Source organism: Lacerta agilis, chromosome 1 (assembly GCF_009819535.1).
Source record: "Lacerta agilis isolate rLacAgi1 chromosome 1, rLacAgi1.pri, whole genome shotgun sequence".
NCBI lineage: Eukaryota > Metazoa > Chordata > Lepidosauria > Squamata > Lacertidae > Lacerta > Lacerta agilis.
The window spans coordinates 121,502,783-121,526,973 of NC_046312.1; the positions used below are offsets into that span (position 1 = coordinate 121,502,783).

The 24,191-nt window shown below is 41.4% G+C and overlaps 1 protein-coding gene across 2 annotated transcripts; it reads left to right on the top strand.

The window, feature by feature from the left end:
• The first annotated feature begins 206 nt into the window (after positions 1 to 206).
• LOC117058186 (MOB-like protein phocein) lies at positions 207 to 24,044 on the top strand. 2 transcript variants are annotated; one of them, XM_033169187.1, is made up of 8 exons: positions 11,667 to 11,814; positions 15,111 to 15,173; positions 16,170 to 16,270; positions 16,832 to 16,874; positions 17,068 to 17,154; positions 21,152 to 21,231; positions 21,762 to 21,873; positions 23,095 to 24,044. In XM_033169187.1, the coding sequence occupies exons 1-8, from the start codon at positions 11,755 to 11,757 to the stop codon at positions 23,224 to 23,226; spliced, it is 678 nt and encodes a 225-aa protein (XP_033025078.1). In that variant the 5' UTR covers positions 11,667 to 11,754; the 3' UTR covers positions 23,227 to 24,044. The 2 variants fall into 2 exon arrangements, with proteins under 2 accessions (XP_033025086.1, XP_033025078.1); XM_033169195.1 differs by lacking the exons at positions 11,667 to 11,814; positions 15,111 to 15,173; positions 16,170 to 16,270; ... (3 more) ...; positions 21,762 to 21,873; positions 23,095 to 24,044 and adding exons at positions 207 to 332; positions 4,341 to 4,505; positions 5,831 to 5,920; positions 7,291 to 7,526.
• The last annotated feature ends 147 nt before the right edge of the window (positions 24,045 to 24,191 follow it).

Consider the following 24,191-nt stretch of genomic DNA (forward strand, 5'->3'; position numbering starts at 1 on the left):
CCCGACGGGAATGTCGCCTCGCGCCCACAAACCCGAACAACTTATCTATTATTATTTTTTAAAAAAAATTAATCTGGTTCGCGGCAAGTAATGAGAAAGCGGGAACCGAAAAGTTACGGGGAATAAGTTTGCAAGTCCATCCCAACTATTAATCACCCCTCCCCCACTACTCAGCCAACTACCACAGGAAGTAGTTCCCCCGCCATTTCCGGGGCACGGTCTGCGCACGCGCGGGCTGTGACCCTTTCCGCGCGTGCTAGCTCTGTGGGTCGGTCAGGGGTGCAAGGAGTCTTCGCAGCGGAATCAGGAGCCCTTGTAACGCGCGCGCCATGGTAAGCTTCTCGCGCTTTTCTTTCGAGAAGTATTTGTAAAGGGTTGGGAAGAATAATCCATATTTCCTTCTTTCCCCCCATCCCTCATTAATTCAAGTCTTGAGTCTCTCTCTCTCTCTCCCTCCCTCTCCACCCATTCATGATGAAAGGTGTTCTCCTATCAAATAGGCAGAAGGGGACCCCTAGTGGGGTTCAGTTGGCTGGCGAAGGGTGGGGCGGCACTGGTGCAAAAGTGCATAGCCCACGGCAGGTGAGAGTGGACGCCTTCCTAGAATTGTAGAGGTGGAAGGTTCCCCCATGGTCATCTAGCTCAACCGCCCCCTCCCCCAATTGCAGGAGCCTCCACGTGATGCACGCATGAATAGACTGCATGCAGCTCGCCGCCACAATGCGTGATGGCGAGAGGCGATAGGTGGACGAGGCAGATATCCCTGGAGAGTAACTCCATAGCGTTAGCTGTTAGTGAAGAGGGGTAGCTCAGTTCGTAGAGCGTGAGACTCTTAATCTCAGGGTCGTGGGTTCTGTTGTAAGAAAATCTGCCCTTATTCCCTTATGGGGTACACAAGAGCCCTTGCAAAGTCCTCTGCAGGTTCTCCATTGGTAGGAGTAAAAAACAGAGGCCAACCAGAGAAAACTGAGAAGCAAAGCAGCTAGTAAGCTTGATCTTTATTGAAGCTGTTGCAACAACGGTGTTTTCAGGGGAAAGACCCAGAACAAAGCCAGCATGCTCTTATAAAGACATTTCAAAATCCCCCTGGAGTCTAGCCCACCCCCAGAAACATCAATCACGGAATAGGTGTAACCCAAACTCATCACCCAGATGCATCACACCTACACCACACAAAAAGGCGTTATCTGATGCTTCTTCTCAGTAGCCTGGCCATTCCTTTGAGATGTTAATCTTCTTTAATTCCTGGAACAATTAAATCCCTCACCCCTCCTTCCTTGCAGAGACCCATTTGGTAAACATTTGGTCATTTTGGGAGTCAAAATGGTGTGAGACCTGTCTGCCTCAGACATGTGGCCTGTTTGCTTGGAAAATTAATAACAATTATACATACATACATATATATGAATTGTAAATTCTTATAACAGTTCAAACCACACTTTCCGTAAAAGATTCCTGCATTGCTGCGATTAAGACTAGATAACCCTCGTCGTCCCATCCAACCATTGGTGAAGTACACGTGTGCAGCATGGAAGTACAAGGATTCAAGCCTCGTGGGTAGTCATGCTGCCCACCGTACTTTTCCAAGTCCTGAAAGGGTGTGAGGTGGTGAGGAGGAAGTCTTTTGTACATGCCTCCTTGACCTTGTCTTCCCCAGTTACAGGTAGGTAGCCGTGTTAGTCTGCCATAGTCGAAACAAAATTAATAAAAAATTAAAAATCCTTCCAGCAGCACCTTAGAGACCAACTAAGTTTGTTCTTGGTGTGAGCTTTCTGAAGAAGTGTGCATGCACACGAAAGCTCATACCAAGAACAAACTTAGTTGGTCTCTAAGGTGCTACTGGAAGGAATTATTTTATTTTATTTTGTTTCGACTATGGCAGACTTAACACGGTTACCTCCCTTTAACTGGGGAAGACAGGGTCAAGGACAGTGCATGACAGGCATGTCCTCTGCTTTGCAACAAGTTGTATCTATTGTGTGGTGAAGAGTGCAAATTACAAAGTCAGGTTTTTTTGCTGTATCAATCGTTGACTGTTACTGAGAGTTGTTGGTTCAGTAGTGCTGCAAGGAAAGGAGTTATTGGGCAAGCAACAAAATAATGGGAGATGAGATGAATCCTTATTGGGTCAAATTAGTTTACTTAAGCTAAATCCCTACAGCACAATCCTAACCATACCTACTCAGAAGTCCTATTAAATTCAATGGGACTTGCTCCTCTGTAGCAGTCTCTTTGCTCATAATAGTGTAGGAGCATGCAGGGATTGTTATTGCCAAAAGTGGGGTAATGGGGGTATGTGATGGACTAATCTAGTGATTTGGTACTAGTTGAAAGAGTTGGTGCTGACAATATGCTCATACTAAGATGTAAACCAAAGTTTGTTTAGAGTCCAAGTATTGTATTTTTGCACAATGTATTGTAAATTCCTAATCCTAGAGAAGTTTCTGGCAAAAGTTTTACTGACTTGTATCGAAATAGGTGACTGATTCTTTTTTAATTTTTACTTATTAATATTTGTTGCTGAATACTCTTGGTAGGGACATAGAAGTTTCTTAATCACTCGTCTTCAATGCTGCATCTGCACTGCAGACTTGAAATTGGATTCTATGGAAATACTTGCACTGTTGGTCACATTTAGGTACCAGTAATTCCTTCTCTGGCTCCATTGTCCATTTGCTTAGCTTGTTTGAGAAGACTTTCAAATTTTTTTCTGTAGCAGCGACCTCTAGTGTCCAAAGAGTACAGATAACTCAGTCCTTCTCCTGGTTTCTAGCTGTTTCTATAAGTGTCCGTGCTGGATATCTTTGGAAACCATGAGAAGGCCGCAAAAGTGAGCCAGCGTCATGTGATCTGGCTAGCTTCATTTTAGCTCTCTGGTTTTCTATTAACTCCTACATAGTTGATCTTTAACCCATACATAGTTGCCTGTTTAAAAATGTGGATTTGTTTTGCATCTAACCTTGCAAAAAGCTTCCTTTTAAATATGAAATTGAATACTGTACGTTGCTTTTTACAGAGAGTAGTAGAAGTCCTCCCTTTACTATTTTAATGCTTCCAGATCAAAACGTTATTGGATAAAATGTTCTGGTTAATGGGTAATATCTAAAATTGCATGAGAATATTTCCCTTTCTTTTCCTCCATGCCCTCAAGTCTGCCCCAGAGTCCCTCAAACCAGAGCAGAATTGGGGTTAGGAGGGAACAAGAGGAAGGGGTATTCAGTTGTGCAAGCGAAATTCCAGTGCACCAGTGGGTGGGCACAAGTAGATGGCCTCCCAAAAAACCTTGTTAATAATGTCCAAAGTTTAACATGCTTTACACTGTGGAATGTTAATTTACCTTTCTTGCTGTTAAAAATTTCCTTGTGGTGCTATACAGTTTAACTTGAACTTAAGGTTCTTATTGATGAGCCTTGCATACCTTTCTGTGATATAATTTGGTTGCCCTAATAAAGCTATTACACTAAATTTAATTTTGGTAGATTTTTCCATGGTATCTGTAAGTTTCTAAATCACTAAAGCTTGGAAGTTGTCCCAAAGCCATTACTACTGGTATGCCTATTCCCATTTGAAAACACATACGCAATGTACCGTATTTTCTGGCGTACAAGACGACTGGGCGTATAAGACAATCCCCAACTTTTCCAGTTAAAATATAGAGTTTGAGATATACTCGACCGCAGATTCTCCACCCGGCGTATAAGACGACCCCCGACTTTTGAGAAGATTTTCCTGGATTAAAAAGCAGTCTTATAAGCCAGACAGTAACTCTCTACCTTTCATTTCTATCTTCGTCACATCCTTGTGCAAATTTTTTTTATTCCAATGTAATTAATACTGTTTTAAATAAGATCACCTAGGTATATTTAAATAAAGTTGGTATTCTTTTTATAGGGAAGATGGCTTTTTCAGATAGCTTTTTCTGCAGAATTCTTCCTTTGAACAAGATCTGTGGAGTGAGAATCATTTCTTAACAGCATGCCATGCCAATAATTTTGGTGTTGGTTCACATTCATGGTGTCCTTTATTTGTAGAAAGGAGTCACTGAGTAATTAGGAAGCACGTATCTTAAGATCATGTGTAAAAAACCTAAACAAAGTATTTAACTTTTTCTTGAAGTTGCTTTACCTAAAATGTACTGACATGTGTAACAATTGTCCATAATGGGGATTGTATATATGTAACTGTTTTTCCCCAGATTTTTCCTTATTCCCCCATCATTCCTTTTCTGTGGTGCAAAAGTGGTAGACTCACATGTTTGCTGCTTCAGATGACAATGTGCTTGTGGCTGAGAGACACAAGTTTGCTTATTGTACACTATAGCTTGTGATTTGTTTTAACAGGCAGGACAGGCATTTAAAAAATTTCTTCCCCTCTTCGACCGTGTATTGGTGGAAAGATGTGCAGCTGAGACAGTAACTAAAGGAGGCATTATGATTCCAGAAAAATCACAAGGGAAAGTGTTACAAGCCACTGTTGTGGCAATTGGAACAGGCTCTAAAAGCAAGGTAAGCAGACCTTTCCTATAAAAGCTTTTTATAGTTTATCAGATAAGAAACATGTAGATTTCTTAGTGCTCCAGGAAAAATCACCTCTCCACTCTATCTCAAGCATCATGAGCAGTATGATACAGTGGCAGCAGCTTTCTGATTAACATTTCATGGTGTGATTATCTGCTTGCTGCTCTCCTGGGCACATTTTTTCTCCCACAGCTGTTTTTCTGCCTTTCCTCACTTGCACATCAGCAGCATCATAAGCCTCTTCTTTCCTCAACCGCCACTATGATCATTTCCCCCAAGCTCTTAAGACTATTTGAGAAGGAATTGGAATGGGCAGTGCCCATTGACTCTCTGGCATGTCTTCATAGCACAGAGCTTACGGTAGCTGAACTCCTTGCTTTTCTTAGTGATAAGGCCTATAATACAGTAACTCAATGCAAACTTATCTGTAAGTCCCATTAAATGTGGCACAACATTGTCTCCAAGCAAACTTCCATAGGATTTGAGTATAAGTTTGGAAGAAATAAATAGATGGTTTTTTGTGCATGTAACATATCTATGTTATGGAGCAGACTTCCCCATCCTATTACCCTCCAGTTGTTGTTAAGCTACACCTTCCATCATCCCTGCACTTGGCCATGGCTGGCTGGTGCTGATAGGAGTTGGAGGACAAAACATCACGTTAGAGAAGGCCACTGTGGAGGTTGTGTTGAGCATTTTCTTTTCCAGCCACTCTGTGTCTTTTATGGTTTTGGGAGGGACTTCATAATTGGACATCTCTTTCCTCTCTTCTGTACATGTACCCTCAATATCTGTTCCAGGTGTGTGTATCCTGGGGCAGATTTTGAGAGTGTGCAGTTACATTGAGCATGCAGAAGTCTGTCAAGCTAGTGGAACAGTAGTGTTGATACAGCCCTGTATTTATATTTTGCCTTTCTGCCAAAAGCATGGGAAGATGCTCTGTGGGTAGGTGGTTCCAGCAACCTGTTCTGGATGGGGTTGCGTTCCCTCTAAAAGAGCCGGAACGTAGCTTGTGGATACTCCAGGATACATCTTTGTCATTGGAGACTCAAGTGACCTCTGTGACTTGCGAGTGCCTTTTACCAGCTTTGCTTAGTTTGCCAGCTATGGCTGTATCTAGATTGGGATCACTTGACCACCATGCACTAGTAGCCCTGAGATTGGATGATGGCAGTGTGCTTGGTATGAGGCTGCCCTTGGGCCTGGTCCAGAAGCTCCAACTGATGCAAGATTGCAGCTGCATTTGCACTACAGAAAACTTTTTAAGAGCATTGCAACATACGTTGTCAGTAACTATTCTTTGTCCCCTTTAGGAGGGAGACACTCGTCCAGTTAGTGTAAAAGTTGGTGAGAAGGTTCTGCTACCGGAGTATGGTGGAACAAAAGTTGTACTGGATGACAAGGTTAGTATGTGAATTAAAAACATATATATATAAGTACTCTATATGCCGCTTTTATACTTGCTTAAACTCTTACATTAAAAACAAAGCCAAAAGCAGTGCTTCTCTTAATTTTATGGAAGATCACATACATTTTGTTGGAATCTTCATGCCCTTTCCCAATAAACCTCAGTGGTCTGCTCACCTAATTCTCATATACCTAATAGTTTCCATATGCCGTGTTCCGAGATGTATGCACACTGCCTCAGTCTCTGCCTACCTTCTATAAACATTTCATTGCTTTCCTTCATCTCCATCCAGAAGTAACTGCATCTGGAATAGCCACTGTCCTCTTTCTGCAACCCCATTCCTTTGTTGTGGGAGGTGGAGAAGATATTTTATTGCTTTTAGGCCTGTTACCAAGAAGTAATGAAACACATTTGTGACATCTCCTTGGGGAGAAACCCGAGTATGGAACAGGCAAGACTCACCCCTTGTAGCCACTGCAGTAATTTCCTTGTGGTTTAACTTCTCTGTATTGGAATAGAAGTTTGCTAAGTGTGTGATCTGCATTTCAAAAATTACAACAATTGCACAAATTCTAGCATTTGTATGTACTGTTTTAGGGGCAAACGATCTGCAGAAATAAGTTTGCAAACCAATGTAAAGTGGGGAAAAGTTAAAAGTTTATGTAAAGGTAAAGATACCCCTGACTGTTAGGTCCAGTTGCGGACAACTCTGGGGTTGTGGCGCTCATCTTGCTTTACTGGCTGAGGGAGCTGGCGTACAGCTTCCAGGTCCTGTGGCCAGCATTACTAAGCCGCTTCTGGTGAAACCAGAGCAGTGCATGGAAACGCCGTTTACTTTCCCGCCGGAGCAGTACCTATTTATCTATTTGCACTTTGATGTGCTTTCGAACTGCTAGGTTGGCAGGAGCAGGGACCAAGCAACGGGAGCTCTCTCCATCGCGGGGATTCAAACTGCCGACCTTCCAATCAGCAAGCCCTAGATTCTGTGGTTTAACCCACAGCACCACCCGCGTCCCTTCAGAAGTTTATGTATATGTATGTAAATCTTTGGTGAGATTTAAAATCTCAAGAGTACATGGGTCTTTTATAGAAGAATTCCAGCTGAATCTCTTAATTTTCTTTTGAACCCCTGTACAGTAAACTATTCCAGTCAATTCATCTGAAGTCTGTCCTGGGGAAATTCAAGCCCTTTTCAGAGCAATAGCAATGATGAAGTAGAAGAACTGTCCTTGGGTTAATATTTGTATAGCACTGAACCAAGGACATGCCATAAATCTCTATGTTGGAAGAGCTTCAGTGTTTCAGCTTTTGAACTACTTAACTGTTTATCTTCAACATGAACAAATTTGTCTTCTTTATTTGCAGGACTATTTCATATTTAGAGATGGTGATATTCTTGGAAAATACGTGGACTGAACAGTTCATCTTGCTGCATTATCATTAAGTTTTCATTCCACAAAAAGTGCTCAAATGGTTCTGTTCCATCATGTAAATAATTTGTTTATTTTCTAATAAATGCAAATTCTCCCAAATTACCAAGTATCAATGTGACTTCAAAATAAAACAATGTGTATAGCCAGAATACATTTCTTACTATCTTATTCCATGTGTTCTGTTGTTGTTTTTTTAAAAATATATATATACTTAGAGCAGCTTGTTGGATAATTAAGTAGCCAAAGCATTTCAGGGTGAAACAGTGATGGCTTGTGGGGGGGGGGGGGAAGCTATAGGCTAGGAGCCAAAGAACCATGAAACCAGTTTGGAGTTTAGCTTCCTGCCTCCCCCAAAAAACATGTGCTGCATTGCAGCCTTCTTTATGTCATGCCATTATGACGTAGGATCCTAAAGAGCTTTTTGGACCAATTTCTCCATCTTTGGAAAAACAAAAACAAAGCATCAGAATACTTGGAGAGTTCACAATTCAAGTATAATTATCCTTTAAACAAGTCAATGAATAAAATAATTGCTTCCAAGCTGGAAAACATTACATTTCTCACTACGAGCTGCTGGTGCACAAACTCAAAATGGCCATGCTATTGCTCTGTCACGGAAGGGTTACCAGCATTTGAGGGAAAGAAAATTAGGGATGTAAAACAATTCCCAGAAAAGCTTTTGCGTTCTGTTCACAAAGTGCTGCATGCCAGCAAATCCAGCAAGGGGAAGCATATCCAATATTGAGAAAACCAAACTAGCTTTGTCAGGCAAATATAAAATAATGACACCTACTGGTGACAGGTTGGCTCCAGACATCATTGAAGGATGCTAATTATCTGGACCCATTCTAGTTTGGTGTTGAGCTCCAGTTTGTAACTGAAACAACCTTGGTTTCCATGACTGATTACCTTGTTTAGTGTAGAGAGGAGTGCAACTTTGTTGATTCTCTTGGATCTCTCATGGCTTTTGATACTGTAGACACGGTATCTTATTGAAATAACTGTGGGTTGAGAGTGCAGGGCACTGTGTTGTTCCTACTTGCAGGGCTGGTTTCAGAGGGTAGCATAAGGAGATTTCTGTTCAGCCCCATGGAAACTAATCCATGCAGTCCCTTGGGGTTCTGTTCTGTCCCCTGTTCTCTCTATATGAAACTGCTGGTTGAGGTCATCAGAAAAATTGAAGTTTGGATGCCACCAATATGTGGAAGTGGGGTGTTTCCTAGGTCTGGGAATTGGGAGACCACCTTTTTTTTAAAGGGTTGCACATACCCTAAAGGAACAGTTACATTATCTAGGACTAACAAATAAATAAAAAAAATCCTTCCAGTAGCACCTTAGAGACAAACTAAGTTTGTTATTGGTATGAGCTTTCGTGTGCATGCACAGTTCTTCAGATACCTAGGACTGTTCCTCAATACCACATAGTCACTGGAGCCAGGGATCTTTGGTAATATGGAGTGCTTATGCCCAGGTTTTGCTGCTGCTAGCCATTCCTGGACAGGGATAGCTTGGCCACAGGGATTCATGCTCTGATGACCTCCCATTTTGATTAATGATTTCTCTCAAAATGTTTAAAGGAATGAAAAGAAGTGGTAAATACTTTTTCCCTGAAAACAAAATGAAGGAAGGCATGCAGAGATAATATGAGGCATATCAAGACCCAGACATGCAAATCACAATAACAAAAGGCTTGAAAATGAAATGCAAAAGTTAGACACTGAAATAATCAGTGCTTTTGGATGAATGAGAAACCTGATTCAGAATATACTTGCTTGGCTAGAGAACAGGTGGGGAGGGCAATCTGAATTATGGGAATCCAACATGTGAATTCTGTCCGGGTTAAAGCAACAGCATTCAAACCCTAATTGGCAGCTGAGAGAAGTTGAGCTAAGTGGAAGCCACAAATGCACCCAAAACTTCTACCACCTACCCCATGGTAGACCCCTTCCCCATCTTCCATAAAGGAAGGAAAAAAGGGGGAAGGAAAATTTGGGAATCCTTCTGTGTACTTACTTAAGTTAACAGTATCTAAGCCACTATGTTTAGGATTCAACTGCTAAAAAATAAAGAGCCTCCCCCTTGTAAATTATGGCAGGACATGATGCACAAGCTATGCAGAATGTTATGCGCAACAGCTGAGAATGTTAAATCATTCACTGCAAGGCTATATCACAGAACAAGGACAGTACTGTTTATTTGAAACTGGCTTATCATGGTTTAGTGGTTGATAGGTCAGCTTCAGGAAGGGCATTCAGGAAAGGCTTTTCTCTCTCTTTTTTTGTTATGGAATAGATCCACCAGAGCAACAAGTCAAATTTAAAATATAAAACCCCAAACCTTCTTTGATGCCAACAGATGAAAGCTAGGCTCCCTGACCTGCCACTGAAGCTAAGAGCTGTGGCCAGTTTTCTGTCCGTGGGGAAGATCTTCTCAAGGACAATTAATTCTGCTTGTTTTGCTGAACCCGCTCTGAAAAGCAAGCAAATATGAAAGGCCTTGGTGAGCAATGTTTTTTTTTGGGAGGGAAAAAGCTGGGGTTTGACCCTGGTGAATGATTGGAAACTGTAGACATTTTTGGCATAGCTGTAGGATAGCTCAGGCACCAAGTGTGTAGCAATGGTATTTTGAGTTCACTCGTGCTTCTTCTAAAATGGAAAGGCTCCATCCAGAGGTTAAAAGGAAATCCAGTTCTGAACTCTTATGACTCTTATGTTGCAATGGACAGGGGCTAAGTAACTGACCACAAATTAAGGTGGATGCAATATTTCTGTTTACTGCTTCCTAGTTTCCCCCTTCAGATCAACATTGTTTCCTGAAGGAACATTCAAAAGTCCCTGAGGCAGTCTGACCTTCTCCAGACCGCTGGAGGACCCAGGTGGAGGAACTGGGAGACTAGGGTTCATATCCCTACTCAGCCATGATGCTTGCTCACCAGGTGACCTTGGGGCAGTCACTGCCTCTCCACCTAACCTACCTCACAGTGTTGTTGTGAGAGAATGGGGAGCCCTATGTACACCACCTCCAGCTCATTGGAGGAAAAGTTGGTTATGTTGTAAATGGAATACTGTAGTAATAATAATAATAATAATAATAATAATAATAATAATAATAATAATAATAAATAAATAAATAAATAAATAAATAAAAAATAAATGCTATGTTTCAGAGAAGCATCTGCAGGGTGACATGTTCTGGCCACTGCCTTGCCCTGTTGTCAAAAGTTAGCAAGGGCAGGTAGCATGGTCACAAGCGATGGGAAACATCTCTGCCTTTCGCTCCGCATTTTTGTCCAAAAACCTATTTGCGCCAGTTGAACACCCGCATCGTTCAGCACAGAAACTGAGGTCTAGCTCTGAGGGCCTTCTGGCGGTTCCCTCCCTGCGAGAAGTGAGGTTACAGGGAACCAGGCAGAGGGCCTTCTCGATAGTGTCGCCCGCCCTATGGAACGCCCTCCCATCAGATGTCAAGGAAATAAACAACTATCTGACTTTTAGAAGACATCTGAAGGCAGCCCTGTATAGGGAAGTTTTTAATGTTTGATCACTTTATTATTAATATTAATATTCTGTTGGGAACTGCCCGGAGTGGCTGGGGAAACCCAGCCAGATGGGCATGGTATGTATGTATGTATAAATAAATAAATAAATAAAACAGTATTTTGACTCCCGCAGCTGCTAAGGGTGTTTTTTTTATTTCCCCTCCTCCTTTTCCTGTGAACGTCTAAGCAAGCTTCTCTGACACACCCATTATTATTTTTAAAAAACAGCACGTCCTTTGTTTTTCTTGTCCAGGCTTCTTTCGCGTGATTATTATTACAGTATTATGCTTTATTTCCGCAGAGTTTCGCGTTTCGCCTATATATGAGGCGCCGTATCTGTCTGTCTATCTATCTATCTAGATTTATATACCGCCTTTCCCTCACGAGGTCTCAGAGCGGCTCACAACATCCCCTCAGCCCCCTTTCCCGCCCTTTCCTTCCCGCCCTTCGCATACTCGCTCCTCCCCATTTCCCCAGGCCGTTCTATTGAGCTTCTCTCCCTCCTCCCCGCTATAGGAGGAGGTGGCGCGCGCTGCTCTAACCGCTCCCCCTCCCTCCCTCCCTCCCTCCCTCGCTCCTGTGAGACTTCTGCTCTTCGGCGCTCGCGCCTGCCTCCCACCCCCGCCGATCTGACGTAGAGGCCGATCACGTGCTGCTTCTACCCGTTCCCGCCGGGCGTTCGGCCCTCTCTGGGTCTCATCCCCCCCCCCTCCCCGCGGAGGAAGCTCGCTCGTCTCGCGTTGTCCCGTCCGTCGTCTCGCGCCTCTCCCGCCTCCCTCCCTCCTCCCCTCCCCGCTTGGTTAGTTGCTGCTGCTGTGCCACCGCCGCATCCGGGTCCTGGCGCCGCTCGCTGTCACTATGGTCATGGCGGAGGGGACGGCTGTGCTGAGGAGGAACAGGCCGGGCACCAAGGCCCAGGTAAGCCCGGCGACCGCTCGATGGGTCCCTGGCCCCCGGAGGGAAGCTGGGTGCCGGCGGAAGAGGAGTGGGCCCTGATGGCGCGGCAGGGGGATGACGGGCCGAGAAGCCGGCGGCGGGCGAGGCCTACTCGCTTTCCGCCTCGCACCGTTCCCCGGGGAATTGGAAAGAGGCGCCGCCGCCGCCGCTGCCCGGTGTGACGGGCCTCGCCCATGGGTCGGGGAAAGTAACGCGAGGGTGGGATGTTCCGTTCAAAATGGCAGGCCGCGCTAGGTATTTGGGGGGGGGTCCGGGGGTTCAGGCAGGGTCTAGTACCATGGCCGGGGGTGCTGATCCGGGTTTGACCAAAAAGTGATGGGCGGTTCTTCCCCCCCCCCGTGTACTTCGCGAACGTCTGAACGCTCCGCTGTGGCCTTGCGTGCCCTGCGGCTCTAGCAGGGATTTCTGGAAAGGGAAGAGAACAAGAGGGAGTTCCGGGGAAGGAACGTGGGCTGTGGGGTTTGTTTGTTTTCCCCCCCAAAGCAGCTGCTTCGGAAATAAGAGAATTTAGGGACGTGATGTTGGTTAGGAAAGGAGGGTTTAAGGTACCTAAAGGAAAAAAAGAAATGGCATGTAACCTATGCAGGGAGGAAAGAGGAAAAGGGGGTGTTTGGGGGAGAAGAATATAGGGGCGCAAGGAAGAGTTTGACGGAGTTGGTTGCCCCACAGAGAGAGTCCATGGGGTGGGGATTTAGGGCCAAGGTGTCTTGGGAAGGTGACTTCAGGTGCTGGGTGCAGGGAGAAGATGGGGAAGATTGCGTGTAAAGTGGGCAGTGACTTTATGAATACAGCTGGGAGGAGTTGTAGGGTGGTGGTTGGAGTAGAAGCGGTCTAGCCTGTATTTTTCAGGGCTGGTGCCTGTGAGGTTGCTCATGTACTTGCTGTATTATTTCTTTTTTTAAAAAAAAATGCGTATTTGGCAGAGATTCGTGTTGACAGTAATGTTGCCTGCTGTAATTAAGACCCAGGTTACACCTATCTGTGTTTAACCTTTCAAAGCAGTTGGCGTTACTGTATTGAGAAATGCTAATATTTTCTGTCTCTCACTCTCCCTTTTCTCGGTGTATTGTTTTAACTGCTGTCTTGAGTATGTGTGTTCCAGCCATTTCCTCCCAAAACTGGATGCAACTTGTACTGATGTATGTTTTGTCTTATTTATCCCCCCCCCACTTGCCATCCTTTTATAGTAGCAGTTCATGTAGTGTAAATTTATTCCATCTTGCTTGACTTCTAAACCGTCAGCTTGACTTTTAAACCGTCAGCAGCTTGGCAAGTTAAAAAGTATAGGTAGTATTACCCTCTTTTTTTCATAGGTTGAACTGCTGATAAATAAAACAAGCACAACAATTTCCAGGCATGGCCAAACCTGGCCCTCCAGATGTTTTGGGAATACAGTTCCCATCATTCCTGACCACTGGTCCTGTTAGCTAGGGATGATGGGAGTTGTCCCAAAACATCTGGAGGCCCAAGTATGGCCATGCCTGAAAGTTTTGACTATTCAAGACAAATTCTTGGCTCTAAATTGTATGTATTCATTGTATCATTGGGACTTATGTATACAGCAAAGTGCCTTATTTTGACTGAAGGAAATAACCTGGAGGCAAGTAAGTTCATTTTATAATTTAGGTTAAAGAAAACATTTGTGAAGTTAGGATAATACCAGAGGAACGCACCAACTGAAAAGGGTGTGTGCGCATGAAAAGCCCAGTAATAAGTGGGTTCTATAGCAAAGTACCGGTAACTAGATAGGTACATTCATCTTGAAGGATTGCATATCATATGCAGCATTGAGATGTTGGTGTCATACAAATGGCTGGATACTAAATTAGATATGACTTCTGTTGTTATTTTCAAGTTATTCCTCTTACTGCTAAAATTATGTAGCCAGGCCTTTTAAAAACATATATTTCTGTATAAAGTATTGGTCATCATTTTTGTGTGTGCAAGTTAAGTCTTATGACTTGCGTTTTTATAGTGCCTTCTGGTAAAGCTTGAATAAAGTAGCAGGAAAACTGTGACATACTTGGGATATTTTTCGTCCACCATCTGATTGTAACTTCCTTTATGAATAGTGAAAAAATTATGATGTGACTAGTTAGTCATTTTCATGTATGTTCTTATCTATAGCGTTACTCTTTTTCAGTAACATGATGTTTTTTCCAGTTGAAAAGATTCATGAGTCATCCTCTTGAGTTAGCTGTGGGAGACATACCTTAAATGTCTGCTGTAAAAGGGGTGTGGGCTGATAACCATCAGTGTATTATGTAAAGGCAGATAGATAGATTTAGAAAAGATTGCAAACTGTTTTGAGTTTCCCCTGGCACATCTTAAAATTCAATGCATCCATTTAGAGCAAACAAGACAGACTATAGCACTGTAAAGAACTGGAATTATTACTATTATAGCTATTCAACCTACCAGTATTTAATTAAAAGTATTTATAGTCAAAATGCCCATCACAGAAAACTAGTTTACCATTGACTACTGGGATATTGGAAACTCTGTATTGCAGCCCTGAACCTTTTTTTTTTCTTTTGCATGGAGTTACCGGTAAGCTCTATTGAAATGAATAGCACTATTTCCAAAACCAAAGAATTTAGGATTGCATTCTAATAGCCCAGCCCTGTGCATGTACACTGCCAGGTACCGGTAAGTTTCACTGATTTGTGTGACTTCGGTATAGGTGTGCAAAGTTGCAGCTGACATTTTGTAGTCACTGAGGACAATTAGGTAATAGGTGAACATGTCACAGCAGAATAACTAAGATATTCTCTCTCTCCCCCCCGCCCCTTGCAATCTGTAGTGAAATATTTAGAATGCTGCAGTTGGCCTCACTACTTGCTTTGCTGCTCGATAAGTATATCAGATGGGATACAGAGACTGCTACATCATTGCAGTGTCATGGCTTGTGATGTTGCACTGGTGTCAATAAGTGTAGGTTGCATATTGCTGCCTTGGCAATATTAGATCCCCACATTCAGCTAGTTGCATTAACTCAGAATTGGATAATAGAGATGGTGAAATTAGGGCTATCCTGAAGGACTTTACAGTCTTGTTGGAACAGCTGAGCATTCCTAATAATAGAATGGAATTGCACTTGGACATTTGTGCGCAACTGCACAGTATACAGCTGTGTGTGTTCTGTTTTGATGTATAGCACCCTAAGTGCTCTTGCAGTAATGAATATCTTTTGGACTGGAATCTTTCTGCTTTTCTTCAGTTTGCTTTAAGTCTTTTTCTTCTTCTTACTATCTTAGGATTTTTATAACTGGCCTGATGAATCTTTTGAAGAAATGGACAGCACATTGGCAGTTCAGCAGGTACATCATATTTAATTTCAGTGTGTCCACCTCCCCCCCCACATTTCATTTATTTCTGCTTCTTGCTGTTTGTTAATTGCCTAGATTCATATCAGTGCATTTCTATAGATACAAAGACAATTTTACTTGTGGTATGTAAAGAGCAGCTGTGATTGTGATAGGTTAGCCTTTAGCACACCAGGAAGACAGTGGTGTTCCATGCATGCTGTTACTTAGCTTTCTTTCTTGCAATTATAGTTGGGTTTGTTCGATCCTCATATGCCTTCACAGTAATAGCCTTTGGACCACTGAGCCCATGTTCCTTCTAATACAGGTGAAACTAAAAAAATTAGAATATTGTGGATAGGTTCATTTCTTTCAGTAATTCAACTTAAAAGGTGAAACTAATATATGAGATAGACTCATGACATGCAAAGCGAGATATGTCAAGCCTTTATTAGTTATAATTGTGATGATTATGGTGTACAGCTGATAAGAACCCCAAATTAACAATTTCAGCTTTGGGGTTTTCATCAGCTGTACGCCATAATCAACACAATTATAACAAATAAAGGCTTGACATATCTCACTTTGGATGTCATGAGTCTATCTCATATATTAAACTCCAGTAGCTAATGAAAACAATTGCTTACATAAATGGACTTTTCCACAATATTCTAATTTTTCGAGTTTCACCTGTATGTCAGTATTACGTATCATGCTTGCAGTAACAGTTGCTCTTCCATTTTGGAACATTGGAGGCCCAACATAAGAAAGGGGTGCAGATTGGAGCAGATTTTGAGGGTGTGCGAGGGTACTGCAGGGGAAAGGATAAGGGAAGATCTATTGTGCTATCAGAAGTCTGCTGTGCAGCAGCACTGGATTCAGCCCTAACAATGTGTGTTGAGAAATTTCTACAACAAACTTTACCACAGTCTTGAACACACTTAAGTTTATTTCTGACATTATTATTAACATCAGTGTAATGTATCTTATTTAAATATTTCTTTCCTCTAGTATATCCAGCAAAACATAAGGGCAGATTGTTCAAACATTGACAAAATTCTTGAACCTCCAGAAGGACAGGATGAAGGTGTTTGGAAGTATGAACACTTAAGGTATGATCTGGGCTGTAAAAACATATATATATGTATGTTTGAGCTTAACTGAAACCAGTCTCTGAAAAAAGGCCTTGGGGCCTTCATCCTTGAATGAGTGCCCACTTGGTTTGTCTAATTCATTGTTCGTATCATAAGAAAAAAAAATTGACGGTTAAACATACTTGTTTCTTATGATATACTCAAGTTTACGGGGCGGGAGGCGGACTTCAGGCCAAGGGTCAAATGCAGCCGTCCTGGCTTCTTCTAGCCAGCCAGTTTTTGTATGATTCCCACCCACCCCACAACCGCACTTTAATTCCAGAAATAACAAATTACGCTTTCAAGCTGAACCTACTGCTCTTCAGATGTTTGGTCATCCCCAGCCAGAATAGCCAATGGTCAGGAATGATGGGAGTTGTACTCCAAAACATGTGAAGGACACCAAGTTAGAGAATGCTAAATGACAGCATTTATAATGCTAGATATAATCCAAAATATTGTAGTTCATAACCATTGGACTATGGTGTTTTAATGGGGGAGGGATGTGATTATCTAACCTTCTGTGTTCTAAAATTTTAGGCAGTTCTGTCTTGAGCTTAATGGCCTTGCGGTTAAACTTCAGGTAATTTATTTTATCTTCCTTTTGACAATTAAGAATAACTTTTTTATGTATTTGCGGCTTAATGCTTCATATTGTTCTTCACTGCTCTGTTTTTTATTAGTTATGGTGGTAGGAATAGAGAGAGAGAGAGTAATTTGAATGTGAGGTCCTACGCCTGGCTTAATCTTTATTTATTGTACAAATGTTTCAACAGACTGAATGCCATCCAGATACATGCACGCAGATGACAGCAACTGAGCAGTGGATATTTCTTTGTGCAGCCCATAAAACTCCCAAAGAGGTAAGAAAGGAATATAAAAAGCAGCTGCCAAGACTCTTCCCTGCTTATTTTACCAAGAATGTTAACTTCACACAAGTGTACCTCCAGCCCTTATCCTGCTACCATTTTCCATTCACTATTTGTCTATAAGATGGTTCAGGTGTTCAGCATGAAGGGTAAGCACACGTGCAAGTTGGAGATCAGCTATAATCTTCATTTGAGGAGTATATATGCCTGTCACCATGAGTTACTGTGTACCTGTAATTTGGTAGCGGTAGTAGTAGATAGAAGTGTCATTCCTTCAAACCATGTCACCATAGCAGTCATGGTTCAATTTAACCTGCTCCTGGCCCACAGCTGTTGAATCTTGACATCATCTTATGACAAACTTAGTTTTCTAGCCATGACTGCACATTTTACTGGGTTTTTTAAAAAAAATTTCATTAGTCTTTTCCAAGCCAAGGACTAATTTGTTTTTCTGCATAAGAACTTGGGTAGTTTTACTCTTTTAAAGAGTAATAATAGCAAGCAGCTTCCCCTTTAGCTGTAGCATGTTGCTCGGAGCCTTCACACCGGAATAGTAATAGTTCGTGAAAAGACAAATATGTTCAGACACTGTTCCACTCTTACTGAGCATTTAAACAAGAATATATACAGAAATAGCTGAGGGGATTTGGTCCAGAGATGGATCATGATTGCCACTTACAGCCTTTGGATGTAGTGATAGATTCCAGGTCATATAATAAGTCAGTTCTGATTATTGAATTCCTGATATACTCTTTGTTTTTCCTCCCCCCGGATTAGTGAAACATTTGTATCCCTTTGTGCTAATATGCACAGTGTTGACAAATTATAAATTTCAGTTCCAGTGTAAAAACAAAAACCTATTATTTTACAGCCCATATTCATCTTACAAATAGCAACTTGGAACAATCTCTCTTCAGCACACAGTCTTGTCGGGGTGGTGCAACCTCCAGCTTTAATTAAATTTTAGATTTTGTATGTTTGACAGAAAATTCCAGCATCCTGTAAGCCTTTCAGCAAGCAAGACGGAAAACCTCTGGCTTTTAGGTCAGACTCAGGACAGCCAGGTCAGGAGATCACAGGGCTTTTATATCAAATACAGTGTGAATATATAGGGTAATAAAGGGTAATAAATCCAGGTACTTGCTCCTGTATTCCCCTAATTTGTTTTCTTTTTCTCGGTTGCTCACCAAGCGGAGCTCCAGGATTAAGTCATCCACAGATCAGGCACATTGTTGAGGGCTTAAAGCAAGGGTCAGCAAACTTTTCCACTGTCCCTCAGACCTTGTGGGGGGCTGGACTATATTTTTTTGGGGGGTGATTGATTTCTATGCCCCACAAATAACCCAGAGATGCATTTTAAATAAAAGCACACATTCCACTCATGTAAAAACACCTGGCAGGCCCTACAAATAACCCAGAGATGCATTTTAAATAAAAGCACACATTCTACTCATGTAAAAACACGTTGATTCCCGGACTCTCTGCGTGCCGGATTTAGAAGGTGATTGGGTCGGATCCTCCCCCCGGGCCTTAGTTTGCCTACCTATGGCTTAAACTAACCATTTATCATGTATTTCATGGGATAATCATACAGGTTATGAGTATATTACAATACACAACTTTATTACTGTTTTTAGATACCACAAAGGCATTTGACAGGGTCAAATTGACTCGCTTGCTGTCATGGAAGCCTTTAATCTTCTCAGTTGCTTTAATCCATTTTATCTCTATTCTGCATCATCAGCAAGAATACTGGTGAATAGACAATTTAGAGGAACAAGGCAGGGTTGCCTGTCTCACTTCTATTACTTGTATTGTCAATAGAGCCAGTCACTACAGCAAAATGGAAAGATCTGTGGTGTCAGGTTGAAAGCAGGGCAGATCAGGAATGCACTATATCTAGATGACATAATTTTATCCTTGGAAAAATGTGTGTTTCAGATTATAGAAAACACTGGTGCTATTTTGGGATATAAGATAAACAGTGTGTGTGATTATGATCTGGATATAACAAAGAAACAAGCTAGATATCTTGGAATAAAGGTGGTGTGGATAGCCAAAGGACTGAGAAAATTACTAGCCATTGGATCAGGAAGTAAAACTAGATTTAGAAAGATGGAAGAAATGAGTTTGTCTCAGATGGCCAAAGTAAAATATGATCAAGCAATTTTATGAAGGTTTCTATTTTCCCCCCTACATTGTGAATATTGCTTGATTTGCATGAATAGAAAAGCAGAGAATTTTGGTAACTATATGTCAGGATGTACACTAATAATAGAAACTAATACCTCCAATCAGACAGGAGGACTTGCAGTTACAAATTTATTGTCACTTTATGAAGCTTCTCTATTGAATTGGCTAAATGTATGGTTATTACAAACTAAGGATAAAGGTCGAAACAAAATAAAAAATAAAGAAATTCCTTCCAGTAGCACCTTAGAGCCTAACTAAGTTTGTTCTTGGTATGAGCTTTCGTGTGCATGCACACTTCTTCAGATGCATGCACACGAAAGCTCATACCAAGAATAAACTTAGTTGGTCTCTAAGGTGCTACTGGAAGGAATTTCTTTATTTTTTTATTTTGTTTCGACTATGGCAGACCAACATGGCTACCTACCTGTAACTGGAACTAAGGACAAAGGTGTATACTTAAGCTGGAATAGCTTTATATCAATACTTATTTAGGATTATTGGTGTGGGTGTCAAGGAAAGAGGAGAAAAGTTGGAGCAAAATCTGATTCCATAGCAACTTTTTATAATATGGAAAAAGGAAATTAATTGTGTACATTTATCTGTTAGGCTCTCTATGAAGGCATAGTATTAGGTTCCTTAGGGGAAATGGATCAGGAAATTCTGAAAGATAGGGAATTCATGGTGTATCTTATTTAGGCCATTGTTAGGGAATGGGGAGGTGTTATAAAGGTATGAAATTACTCAAAAAGGCGTGTGGACATTCTTATGGTTTGCATACTTCAATTTAAGGATTTGGGGGGGGGCATCACAACTGCATTAAGACAGTTGTCATTTTGACAGCTTGAAGAAATGGCATGTTAGCAAAAAACTACAAAGTACTTTTGGATTTAGGAAGAAGGATCACTATAATGAGCATTAGGTAGGAAACGGGTCTTGATTATTCTATCCCAGGAGAAAAATGGAATGAGATCTGGTGGGGTCTTTTTTTAAGTCTCTCATTGAGTGTCAATGTGAGAAGTGGTGCAATTGTCAGATGGCATCTGATTTTTGGATGTGTAAATAATGCATAGCATAAATTAGATTGAGGAGGATATTGCACGGGGAATGACATTTAAAAATGAATTTAGCAGATAAAATCTTGTGTTCATATTTTGGCAATATGGAAATGGCTAGTGAAGTGTCTAGAGATGGGCAAATTAACTGACTTGATTCACAGGAGGAATGGTAGTTGCCAGAATATTATGTTTGTTTGATAAATGGGGCATTTTAAAAATAATTAGAACAGAATATCAAGGGAAGCGCAAGGTTTGACAGGGGTTTATTTTTTGGAAATGAGTGTATCTGTTTTGTAATTGTTATATGGATGAATAAATAAGAGTATGCAACGGTGACTCCATGTGTGTCACTCTCATGACAGTTCTTAAGAGGAATTACATGCAGCGCGACAATCTGCCTCTGTTTTTAGATGTCTGAGTCAGTAGGCATGATCTTTTTTGCCAGTTGTTTTCACTGTTTCTTTTTTCCGACCTTGACCCATTGTCTGAACAGTTTTCATAGAATCCTAGAATTGTATTGTTGTGTTATAGGAGTATACATAATATTCTGAGTGTTTTCCTACAAAAGCTCATTCCTCTAAAGCAAGACAACCTTTCCCCCTTAGTATGCCATCTTACTTTATGGGTGTACGATTAGAGCTAGTAATAACTTAGGATGGCATGTCCACTCACTTGTATAATGGGAGTCTGATTGTGCAAGAGGATTTCCAGTTTCTCTTCTCTCTTTCTTGGGTCCTTTCTAGTGTCCTGCCATTGACTACACCAGACACACATTGGATGGAGCTGCATGTCTTCTGAATAGCAATAAATATTTTCCCAGCAGGTAAAGCTTTGTGTGAATTTGCTTGCTTTTTAAAATATTCATGATTGGTTCTGAAGGCAATAATAATAATAATAATAATTTATTTATACCCCACCCATCTGGCTGGGTTTCCCCAGCCACTCTGGGCGGCTCCCAACAGAATATTAATTATAATAATTATAAAAAGCGACAAAACATCAAACATTAAAAACTGCCTTCAGATGTCTTCTAAAAGTCAGATCACTGTTTATTTCCTTGACATCTGATGGGAAGCCATTCCACAGGGTGGACGCCGCTACCGAGAAGGCTCTCTGTCTGGTTCCCTGTAACCTCACATCTCGCACTGAGCGAACTGCCAGAAGGCCCTTGGAGCTGGACCTCAGTGTCCGGGCTGAACGAATCTATATATAGATTTGGTGAACAAATTATTGCCAGAAATAATTTTTACATGGATAATATATGAAAGTAATACTGTCAACCATCATTAAACATTTAGTGCAACAATAGCAGAAGTAAGATCCATGTATAATTTTTCCCCCCATTGCTTACAGGGTTAGTATAAAGGAATCCTCCGTAGCCAAACTAGGATCGGTCTGCCGTAGGATTTACAGAATATTTTCACATGCATATTTTCATCATCGCCAAATATTTGATGAATACGAAGTAAGTACTCTGATACTAAAGCTGCAATTCTATACCCACCTGCCTGGGAGTAGATAGAGGATTGTGCTATACGTACCTTAATACAGTATTGAACTAGAGGTCATGTTGCGATTGGTCAGAGAGTTCTGCTCTTTTTGAAACTTTTTTTTAGTACCAGCATTTATTTCTGAACTTGACTGAAACTGAGTTGTTCTTAGAGACCACTGCTGAGACTCATTTTTTGCTTCCAAAATGTGCTGTATGTAGCAATTCTGTTTAGCTTGTAGAAAGCGGGTGGTGCTGTGGTGTAAACCGCTGAGCCTCTTCGGCTTGCCAGTCAGGTGGTCAGCGGTTCAAATCCCTGCGACGGGATGAGCTCCCGTTGCTCTGTCACAGCTCCTGCCAACCTAGCAGTTCAAAAGCACACCACTGCAAAAGTAGCTAAATAGGTACCCCTGCAGCAGGAAAGTAAACAGCATTTCCATGTGCTCCGGTTTCCCGCACAGTGTTCCGTTGCGGCAAAAGCGGTTTAGTCCTGCTGGCCACATGATCCGGAAAGCTGTCTGTGGACAAACGCCAGCTCCCTCTGCCTGAAAGCGAGATGAGCGCCGCAACCCCATAGTTGCCTTTGACTGGATTTAACCTCCCTGGGGTCCTTTACCTTTTACCTTTTACTCCAAAATATCCAAAACTCCAGACAGATTCCAGTGAGAGTAGGAGAATATTGGCTCTTCTTCACATACTTAGTGTGCAGTATTTTGTCTGAGATAGGCAGTGCGACTTAAAGTTTCACGTGCCTCAGATCCAAAAGCAAATTTGTTGCTTTCTTCTTAGTATATTTAAGTGTGCATTACCTTGTTGCATAAACCCTATCCTTTAGATTCAGCATAAATTACAAATGTTTCCATGTACTAAGCAATAATTCAGATGATTTGACAATAGTGCGACAATCCTTATTTGTTACAACTGCCTACCTAACTAGGATTCTATGTATGAAACTGCGGTAGACTTATTTCTACCTGCCTGATTGACCCCCTGCTTTTGTGAGCGCGAAGAGTCTCAAGAGCAGAGTGTTGATCAAGCATCTTGATGGGCCACGTTATGCACTTTTCTCCTACATGGAAGTCTCCACATAGGACATTATAACATGGTCCTGAGTAATTTTGAATAACTTCTTTCCCACGTCTGTATTTCACACTGTGTGTGTGTGTATTAATGCATTTTTTATTTTTCTGTCTTAAGAATGAAACCTTCTTGTGTCACCGGTTTACCAAATTTGTGATGAAATACAACCTGATGTCCAAGGATAACCTGATTGTACCAATTTTAGAAGAGGAGGTGCAGAATTCAGTTTCTGGCGAAAGTGAGGCATGATGAGTGTCGTGGACTGAATGATTCCGTAATTAACATTGTGTACTGTATATATCATTTAGAAACGTCAATCATGTATCCTTAGAGCTTTGTTTAGTATACTTTTTGTATGCTGTGTGCGTTGCCTCTTAATATGGAATATGGTTTAAGTTATTCATGAGCTGTATATTCTTCAATGTGGCACTCATGGTTTTTAAATAAAATTAGAATTATCTGTTTATACTGCCTGTTAATAAAAGAATTTACAGTTCTGTAAAATTGCTGCTAAACAATCATTGGATCACAATCTTCAGACCTTGTCCAGTTTAAACTGAAGCTTCCTATATACTGATGAAGTTGGGATTTTAGCCTTAGTTTGATTAACACCAGAAGCTTGCAAGTCCATTTAACTCTTTACATTTTGTATTTTATAGAAAGTACCCTTGTTTTAGTGCCCAACTTTTGCTTTTTTGGGTGTGCGCATATATAGCGTCTAAACTCTTGTAGTATGTGTGTATCCAAATATTCATTATTACAGTATTAATACCAAAAGGATAACACTTATTATACTGCCAAAAGTGTATTCTAGATTTTTTTCTTTATGGACTTGCCTTTCTGTATCGGTGGAGACTTGTGTGTATCGCAAAAGGCCGTATGTTCACTTCATTCACCTTAAGGCAAAGAATCCCCTCCGTGTTTTCCTTCCTGCACCTCTTGCCAGTGGGTAAAAGCAATTTGTGTTCCTTTCTGCCTACAGTAAAGTGCTCTGTGGCTTATACCTGTGCATATTTATAGTAATTGCTTACAGGTGATACCTTGCATTAAAAGTTCATTTTACACTACTGCAGAGAGTGCCAAAATAGCCTTGCTCATTTGTAACAAAAGGGTTCCATGGAATTTTGAACCCTGCTCATCACAGTACATGCAGCTGGATTCTGTCTTACCTTTCATCCATGCAAATGCCACCTGCTTTATGTTCCAGTAGTTGA